The 9,664-nt window shown below is 45.6% G+C and overlaps 1 protein-coding gene across 3 annotated transcripts; it reads left to right on the top strand.

Annotated features, from left to right (window-relative positions):
• Nucleotides 1-5,458: 5,458 nt before the first annotated feature.
• Nucleotides 5,459-9,325, top strand: LOC119315118. 3 transcript variants are annotated; one of them, XR_005152585.1, is made up of 5 exons: nucleotides 5,459-5,995; nucleotides 6,074-6,643; nucleotides 6,874-8,100; nucleotides 8,283-8,472; nucleotides 8,831-9,325. XR_005152585.1 is itself a non-coding variant. In XM_037589799.1 (5 exons), exons 2-5 carry the CDS (start codon nucleotides 7,996-7,998, stop codon nucleotides 9,130-9,132), a joined length of 525 nt encoding a protein of 174 aa, XP_037445696.1. In that variant the 5' UTR covers nucleotides 5,459-5,995; nucleotides 6,074-7,995; the 3' UTR covers nucleotides 9,133-9,325. The 3 variants fall into 3 exon arrangements, 2 of the variants coding, with proteins under 2 accessions (XP_037445696.1, XP_037445695.1); XM_037589799.1 differs by having other exon boundaries at nucleotides 6,074-8,100; nucleotides 8,831-8,990; nucleotides 9,063-9,325; XM_037589798.1 differs by having other exon boundaries at nucleotides 6,074-8,100.
• Nucleotides 9,326-9,664: the final 339 nt, after the last annotated feature.

The raw sequence follows: 9,664 nt of genomic DNA, 5'->3' as shown, positions 1-9,664 counted from the left end.
AGGTTGATATGGATCCAATCTGTCCTCCTCTCGTGCATGACAATCATGGGGTAGATGATGACACTCAAGACAGTGGAGATGCAACTGATCAAGGCAATACAAGTCAAAGTGGCGAGCAGCCATCAAGTGATGATGATGATGAAGTTGGTAATGATGATGCCAACGAAAATCCACCTGATTCACCACCAGTCAGTAGCAAAGAAGAAGTGAAAGAGTTCACATTCCTTCTTCTAAATATCCACCACATCAATATGTGTTGATGACAGATGCAGGTGAGCCCTCATGCTATGAGGAGGCAATGTATGATGAGAACAAAGAAGAATGGTCAGAAGCCATGCAGGATGAGATGAATTCCCTGTATGAGAATGATACTTTTGAGTTGGTGAATCTGCCAAAGGGCAAGAAAGCACTCAAGAACAAGTGGGTGTACAGAGTGAAGACTGAATAAAACACCTCATATCCAAGGTACAAGGCCAGATTGGTTGTGAAAGGATTCAGTTAGAAAAAGGGCATTGATTATGGTGAGATATTCTCTCCAGTGGTCAAGATGTCTTCGATCCGAGTTGTGCTTGGCATGGCTGCCACCATGGACTTGGAAATTGAACAACTTGATGTGAAGACAACATTCTTACATGGTGACCTAGAGGAGGAGATATACATGGAGCAGCCAGAGGGATTCATGGTTGCAGGCAAGGAGCACTTAGTTTGCAAATTGAAGAAGAGCTTGTATGGATTAAAGCAAGCTCCTCGACAGTGGTACAAGAAGTTTGAGTCTTTTATGACTGGGCTTGGTTACCATAAAGCACAGCCTGATCATTGTGTATTTATAAAGAGGTACGCCGAGGGTGACTTCATTATTCTCTTGTTGTATGTTGATGATATGCTGATTGTTGGAAATGTCACAAAGAGGATTGCTCTTCTCAAGAAGGCATTGAGTAAATCATTTGCCATGAAGGATTTAGGACCAGCTAAGCAAATACTTGGCATGAAGATCTCCCGTGATAGATCAAAGAAGCTGCTTTGGCTTTCATAGGAAAGATACATTGAGAAGGTACTTGAAAGGTTCAATATGAAAGATGCAAAATATGTTATCTCTCCGCTTGCAGGCCATCACAAACTGAATTCAAAACAATGTCCTACAAGCAAGAAGGAGAAAGAAGAAATGAGGAAAGTACCTTACCAGTCTGCTGTGGGCAGTTTGATGTATGCCATGGTATGCACTAGGCCTAACATTGCCTATGTAGTTGGAGTTGTTAGCCGGTTCATGACAAATCCAGGTAAAGCTCACTGGGAAGCAGTGAAGTGGATTCTCAGGTATCTCAAGGGAACTTCTACATCTTGTTTATGCTGTGATCATGTATTGCAGGGCTATACAGATGCAGATTATGCAGGTGACAAGGATCATAGGAAGTCCACATCTGGATACCTGATGACTTATGCAGGGGGAGCAGTGTCATGGCAATCAAGATTGCAGAAATGTGTTTCTACATCAACTACAGAAGCTGAGTACATTGCAGCTGTTGATGCTGGAAATGAAGTTTTGTGGATGAAGAACTTCTTGCAAGAGCTCGGCATGAAGCAAGAGAAGTATGTTTTGTTTTTGACAGTCATAGTGCTATTCATCTTGCCAAGAATTCAAGCTATCACTCTCGAACCAAGCACATTGATGTGAAGTACCATTGGATTCGAGATGTTGTGAGTTCCAGGTTGCTGAAACTTGAGAAGATCCATACCGACGATAATGGTTCAGATATGATGACCAAGATATTGCCAAATGAGAAGCTACAAGATGTTGCAAGGTAGCGGGCATGGCAGTGCCCCCTCATGAGTCAGAGGGGGAGATTTGTTGGGATATCCTCCTCATGTGGGCCGTGAGAGGTGCATAAGCCCACTACCCATTAGGGTTATGACCTAGGATCATTTTGGAATTTGCACATGAGTGGATGGGGATGCTTTACCCTCCATCCAGCAGCCACCATCAAGTGTGACGAAATTAGTTCATCCTCCAAGAGAGAAGAAGAGAGAAAACCAAGAGAGCAAGGGAAGAAGAGGAAGATTGAAGGAAGAAGAAAAGGGAGCTCCTCCCCAAGGTTGTGATGGTCCAGATTCACTACCTTGTCTCCTTCAAGCTTCGGTTCCACCATCTTTGGTGAGATTGTTCCAATCCCTAGTTCTTGAGCTCCAAATCTTGTTGTGTTCATCCAAGATTCAGAAATCTTGATGTATGAGATCCTCTAGTGCTGTCTAGAGAAGAACTTATTATATCCCACCTTTGATAATAGTGGAAGAGGATTTGGGTGGCTTCGGCCCGTGGTTTTTCCTCTCAAGTTGGGGGGTTTTCCACGTAAAATCTGGTGTCTCTTTGTTGACGCTTGGTCCTGTCCAGAAACTTACTCCTACCACAAGACACTAGGATGAGGAGTGTCTTGCCTGCTGAGTAACATTTTTTCTATCTCCATATATGCTGCTGCATATGTTTCCTTCCGTGCTAAGCAACGATCTTTGAGTTAGTACATGATGTGGTGCTGAGATTGCTTTGTTTCCGCTACAGTTTTCAGTTAACCACGAGTGCATTTGTGTGCTAATTCCCAACAAAGTGTGCATCCAACCTGTATATCTTGCTGAATCAAATATCGATAGTGAGTCACGAATTGACATGAAAAACTCTCTTGAGATAATAGGGGTTAGACCCACCCCTCTCAATTTTTGGGAATTTTGGTTAAATGATGCCAAATCACTACTATCCTAAAAGATTAAGCCAAACCACAACCATCCAAACATGCTTAATCTTACAAAAGGTAAGGAAACTACAATTTCACAGATGGCAATCCCAAGATATAAGCTACAATTTCAGAGATGCGAGTCAAGGATACTCAATAAATTTCAGAGATGCTGCAGATATATACTTTGATATTAAGACAAAAACAAGCATCTAGCAGTACTTTAGACATTTGTGTAGCTGATTTGGTGTACGAGTAAGGGCGCCCATCTGCCCCGCCGTCGCCATTGAGGAGAGGCAGGGACGAGGGCCGTCCGCCGCGGGAACCAAGGCCGAACGCCGCTGTGGGTCGGGGACGAGCGCCGTCCGCCGCGGGAGCCGGGACGAGCGCCGCCGCGAGCTGGGGAGCTAGCTGGACGAGCGCCGCCGCGCCGCAGCGACCTCTTCTCAGGTACCCTCTCTCTCTCTCTTATTCCATTAGTGCAGAGGCGGAGCTAGCTGATCTCTGTCCTTAGTAGTGATTTTGTTGTGCTTAGTAGTGATTTTTGTTGGGGCAAAGCTAGCTGATATCGCTATGCACGAGCTTTGCCCAGGCTCCTTGCGCTGTCTGGCTCCGCTATGATTAGTGCACTTGATCAGATGCAGGCAACAAAATTGAAATTGGTACTTGTATACTGGTAGAGCTAACCATAATGTACCTCCTGCTGTGGTATTTGATATAACTGGTTGTCCAGTCACCGGTATAATACTAATAGTGACAAACTATACTCTAAATAAATATGGAGACTTGCAGCACTACACTCTAAAAATATCAGTCAACACTACACTCTGAATAAATATGGAGACTTGCCGCGAGTTAAGTACTTCTGTGCGTCTCAATAAGACTATAATCTGCTAAGCTTTGTGGTTTCAACATAGGAACTACTTCTATTTTGAGTCAACACTACATTTCTGAATAAATATGGAGACTTGCAGCGAGTATTGTACTTCTATTTTCTCTGTTCACTACATCACAACAGTATACTTCTATAATTCATAACTTTTGTCAGCAATAAATATGGAATTTGGCAGAATCGTGCGTTGTGCGATGGGATCGATTGGCAACAGGATACCCGAAGTTGGTATGTGGTTCAGAAATTCGGATGAGGCTTGGGAGTTCTGCGTGCAATATGGAGGTCACATAGGCTTTGATGTGAGGAAAAGAAATACCATCAAAAGCAGAACTGATGGAACAATCACTTCATGTAGGTTTGTTTGTTCCAATGAAGGCATTCGAAGGAAAAGTCAAATAGATCACGAGCCAAAGCGCATTAGAGCTGAAACAAGAACCAATTGTAAAGTTTGGATGATTGTTTCATTTGATCGAGTGGCCAAATTTTTTGAAGTCACCGAAGTTGATTTGGAACACAATCACCTCCTTCAATTGCCACAAACCTGTCACTTGTTGGCATCACAAAGGAAGATTTCTGATGTGCAAGCTTTAGAGATAGAAACAACCGATGATTCTGGAATTATGCCAAAAGCTTCACATGATTCCTTTGCCTGCTCGTGTTGCCTTCATGTCCTCTTGTTCCATCTTCTGGAACTTCTATTTTGTCGACCACAATGAACAAATGAACTTCTAGTTCTCAACTTCAGGCCAGTTCTTGCCGCAACTCAAAATCTCCGATGATTACTCTAAGCGCGGGTGCATTCTAACAAAAGACCGGCTCGTCTTATTGTTCAGATCCATTCAACTGCAGCAGAGGAGGATCTGGAGGGGCTTCTTTCCTATTATACGTAGTATGGCGGTGGTGCCTTGGGCAATTCTGGTGGTGATCTCTTGAGTCGACAGACAATATCGCAGATGATCCATAAGTATGTGGATACGGTCGATGGAGAAATTACAGTTTTGTCTAAACATCTATGAGCATGTTGCTCTAATTTGACAATGAAAGTGTTGTAATCTGTATCATTTATTCAGTGACCTTAAACTTTTATATGACAAAGACGTTAGTGCAGGCATCTGAATACAGTTTTGTAAGTGCCATTCTCCAGGAATCTGAATTCCATTTTTTAAAATTAAACTTTAATGTGCGAGTTTCTATGGACAGTCCGAGAAAGAATAAAATGAAGATCAAAGCAGGTTCCAGCATCTTTAATAGCATTTTTTCCCTTTTCGTGGTCAATATTATATTTTCCTAACATGGTTCACTAATCACAAACTGTTCCTTAAGCAAAGACATTTGTTTCACAGTATAATACTGAGCTATGCCCACTAGAAAACCATTTATTAATGAGTCTGGGCTGAAAAATTGTGAGTCTGGGCTGAAAAACTGTGAAGTCTGAATGTTTTTGCCTTGGGAAACTGCTGTCTGTTGGATGCAGGCTGGGCGGTGGATGGGAGGCCGCGAGGCACACGGTGACGATGACAAGTAGTCCTGGCCATGGGAAGCCGGGCCCGGCCGGCCCGGCCCGAAAAAGCCCGACCTGGCCCGGCCCGACGCTGCCCCCGGCAGGGCTCGGGCCTAGTTTTTGAGCCCGAAGGCCGGGGCGGGCCCGGACTCGTTGTTTTTCCATTTTCCTGAAGGTCGGGCCGGGCCGGCCCGAAACCCGACAGGCTTTTACGTGCTTGGGCCGGGCCCGGGCCTGGGTTTTTGTGTCGGGCTTGGCTAGGCCCGGCCCGAAGCCCGGCCCGTTCCGAGGTTTGGCCAGGTATACTGACAAGCCTGATCTCTATCCACGGATCTGGGGCTGGGACTCGCTTTCTCTCGCTCTCGCTCTCGCTCTCGCTCTAGATCTGGGCCTAGGGTTCCACGCCGCCGCCGGTCGCTCCTCCTCGTCGCGGCTAGCTCCGGCCACATGGACGGGGGGTAGAAGCCCATCTTCCTCCGCTCCTCCCGTCCTCCGGCCACCACGACTTGCCACGCGCCACGGCAGCGCGGCCAGCGGCTCCATGACGCAGGCAGCAGTAGTCTAGTGGCAATTGCTGTTCAAAAGAGCATGAAACTGTTCTTAATTTATGTCTGGATTTTTCGCCACTGTTCTCACAGGATTGCTTCTCATCATGTATTCTCAGCAGGAAGCAGCCGGCGGCGGCGAGTGGCGAAGTGGGTGGAACATGGAACTATGGCTCAACCGTTTTGTCCGCATTGTTGCTCTGCTGGAAAGGGCGGGCAACTTCTTTGGTGCGCTGGATTTCATCTTGGCAACCACGATGGTAGTCGGAGGATTTTCAGACTACCTGGACCGGGATTTCTGGTACACCACAACCATTGTCTTTTTCGAAGGATGCAGGTGCGTCCCTTCAATTTCTGCCAGTGTTTTAATTTTTTCGCTACAAGACTTGATATCCCCCGTCCTCACTCAAAACAGGATATTCAGTCGACAAACAAGAACAGACGATCACATTATGTTCAAGGCAATAGGCAGTATTCAGTTTAAACGTGTAAATCTTGGGAATAACAGTGGTTCCTTGTATTTTGCAAATGCCGTGATGATGCTAGTATCTCTATATCTATTGGCTTATGCTCCCATTGCTATGATGCTTTTCTCCTCTACTGCATGGAGAATGTCTTATGCACTGACTGTGATATTGGTATCTCTGCTGATGGTTTATAACGGCTGGTTTTATAAGCTGGTTGGTCATGCAAGCAAAAGAGAGAGTATATACTATTTCAATTCTCTGCCCCGGCCGCTCTTCTGTTGAGTAAGGTGTTACTCCATATTTCAGTAGGACATTGGTACTTTGATCATACGGACTACACGGCCATTGCTTTCTGGTTTATCTTGTACCTTGTTGCGAGGTTTGGGTCACCGGTTAACTGTCTACTTAATAAAGCGGGAGCAAAGGGACTTCGTTCCCTGCTGCTAATGGCAGTAATATGCGAAGCGATGGATGAAGATATACGTACAATCTTGTTTGTGCTGGGTGGGATTTTTGTGGTAGGTTCCATACAAACTCAACTTGCTTCAATACAGATCATTGTATCATATTGTTATCTTGTCAGTGGTATTGAAGTGAATGGTAGTGCCAACAAAAATGTGAAGCCTGCACTGAAGATGGTGTACGGCCCTAGCTTTGACTCAAGGGATACTGTATATGGCAGCATGTGGTTTAGAATCTTTTTCATTTCTGCTCCGTAAAACAATTGCTCTTACCTATGGCCTGACAGATATTTCTGGGATGAGCGCACTTGACCTCTACTATGAGCATTGCTATGCAACATTTCTGCACAAGAGCATATTGGACAGCACACAGAAGAGGAGCCTTGTCAGATTTGCTATTGAGTCTTTGAAACCAGAAGCCCGACACCACAAGAAATGTGCTGCTGTTCGAATATTGAACTCAGTTCTTCAGAAGCAAAAGGCTTCCAGTTCTGAATCCGACATCCTTTCCCTAATCACAACCTCAAACAATGCAGTGATGACTTTAATCAATATTTTGGGATGGCAATTCCCTCAGTATGATGATCTGAGGCTACGTGCCGCAAAGGTTGTTGTTTGCATAGCTCCATATCTACATATAAACGAGTTCCCTGCTCTCTTGCAGCTCGTTTTATCACTTGTTGATTCTCAAGTGGTCAGTGGAGGCATGACGAGCAATCAGCAAATAATCGGTAATGGTAGACAGAAAAGGAGGACCGCAGACATTGAGGGAGGGAACAGGCCAGAAGCTCTGGTTTGCAAACTGTGGCAGCACTTCCAAATATTGAAGTCAGTTCCACACGCGGATTCAGAGGATACAGGCTCTCTGTCAGCACTTGGATTGAACATACTAAATGGTCTTTCGCAGAATGTTCAGAATTTTTCGGAGGAGTTCTTGAGAGCAACAGAGGTCCTCATACGTTGCTTTCCTGGTCCGACAGTAGCGCAGCGAGAAGAGTTCATAACTTCATGGTTGAAATTAATAGCCAAACTTTCAGGGGTAAAGGGGGAAGTCGGTGTAAAACTGCGTCAAGGGCTTACGGAGGGCAACTTTTTAATACTTAACTTCGTCGAGGTCTTGGAGCTGGAGGGAAGCTCCAGCTACGTTGAACACACAAAGCTGGTGTTTCAGATCATTGCAAATGTCTCCATTGCGATGAAGACAAGGAACAAGATTGGGTCAGTCCCAATGGTAATTAGCAAGTTGTTGAAAGAGTTTATTGGGGAGGAATCCCGACCACTAAGGGCAGAGGCAGGTGCTGCCCTCGCCATGCTGGCATTAGAAAGCCCTCAGACCTGCTATGACATACTCACGAAAGCAGGTAATAAGATTGTAGTTGATCTTACCTTCAAGATCCAGAAAGGTCAATATGTATACCCAGCTGCAAGGCTATTATATAGCCTCTGCAAACACAATGGAATCAATGTCGAGTCATGAATGTTTTCTTGATTACCTGATGACGACGTTGGCAGCGGTAAGTTATTTTTGGTTTCATTTTCTGTCTTTTTTGTTTTGTGATGTTAGTTCAGCCATTTCATTCTGTGCTACTTGACTTTGCAATCGCTAATTATTTTCATTGCCATGGAATAAAAAGCTACAAGGAATCATGAAGTAGAAACTACGTCACCTGAAATTTGCAGTGCGCTTTATGTGCAGGTGTTGGGCTGGATAAATGATGCGGAGGGCAAGGAGATGGCGGCCCTAATTGGCCTAGCTTCAGAAACTTTTAACGCCATGCCTGCTGAAGGAATCGCACTTGTTCTTGACTCATCAGATGGGGCGTTTGTGAAGAAGATGGTGCAAGAGCTTTATGCCTGCAGTAAAGCCAGCCCAGAAGAATTTGCAGGTATGCGAAGGATGTTTTTTTTTTGAGGTAATAGCACCCCAGGTCCTTGTAGGTAAAATACAAAGCAGCAGCTGAATTTACTATCATCCATAACATGCAGCAGATCAGATGCATACTTGACTGCATCCTCTGCCCGGGTGTGCCCGGCGCGGAGGATCACTACAACCTGATACATACATACAGTACAGTAAAAGCAGCTAGAACAAAACGATCCACAAAATGTATACATACTCTGCTGGGGGTTATGAAAAAAGAGAATATGCTCTGGGTGCAGGATCTTCAAATTAACTTCAATTGGTTGCACTTTTTTTTGAGGGAAAGCCTTCATGGCGATAGTAAAGTACATCTCTTTTTGCAGGTATGGGAAGGGTGTTGGTTGAGCTCACAACATCTGTAGTGAAGTCGAGCCCACGGTACAGTATGCACTTCAAGGCAACTGGGACAATTGTTGTACTTACTAGGTTGGAACAGTGTTTATGGATGCTGGTTCCAGAGGAGCAGGGCGCAATGCGTGTCAGGCTGGCCGAAGCAAAGGCCTTGATTGAGGCTGATCAACATGGTGACGATGAGATCTTGTCGGAGGGTGTCAGGCTGGCCGAAGCAAAGGCCTTGATTGAGGCTGATCAACATGGTGACGATGAGATCTTGTCGGAGGGTTAGTATAGTATTTGTCCACGGTTGCAAGAACTAGGCAGTCCGACTTGTTTCTTTGCTATTATCAGACCAGCAATGATGAGATCTTGTTGGCGGGTTAGTATAGTATTCGTCCACGGTTGCAAAAACTTGTTTCTTTGCTATTATCAGACCAACAAAATGTACATGGTGATCATGATGAGATCTTGTTGGTGGGTTAGTATAGTATTTGTCCACGGTTGCATGCAAGAACTAGGGATCCGAGGTGGTGACCGTGAGGCTGGCATGCACAGAGCGCGCTCTGTGCAGCGCCCGTGCCCTGCCCACACGGCACAGCCCAACCGCGTGCAGCCCCTCCCTTACTCCCCCAGGCCTCTCCCCACGCCTGGCCCAGCCTCGCCGTGGCTAGGCCCCTTCCGTCGAGCACGGCCGTGGCTCCGACCTATGTGCGCCCGTGACCGTAGCAGCGTCGCTAGGCGCTAGGCCGACGCAGAAGCTCTTGGCCGCTTGCTGCAGTCCATACGAGACTTTAGAGAGCACTTGAAAAAACACACCGAGA

The sequence above is a fragment of the Triticum dicoccoides genome, chromosome 6A (assembly GCF_002162155.2).
Source record: "Triticum dicoccoides isolate Atlit2015 ecotype Zavitan chromosome 6A, WEW_v2.0, whole genome shotgun sequence".
In the NCBI taxonomy this organism is placed as follows: Eukaryota; Viridiplantae; Streptophyta; class Magnoliopsida; order Poales; family Poaceae; genus Triticum; species Triticum dicoccoides.
Note: the sequence above shows the minus strand (reverse complement) of the source record. Positions and strands in the feature narration are given on the sequence as shown.

Excerpts from the sequence above, each read along its gene's own strand:
- LOC119315118 (XM_037589798.1), top strand. The coding sequence starts at position 7,996 with ATGTATACCCAGCTGCAAGGCTATTATATAGCCTCTGCAAACACAATG. Across the intron at positions 8,101-8,282 it reads TGATGACGACGTTGGCAGCG|GTGTTGGGCTGGATAAATGA; the intron begins GTAAGTTATTTT and ends CTTTATGTGCAG. Across the intron at positions 8,473-8,830 it reads CAGCCCAGAAGAATTTGCAG|GTATGGGAAGGGTGTTGGTT; the intron begins GTATGCGAAGGA and ends CTCTTTTTGCAG.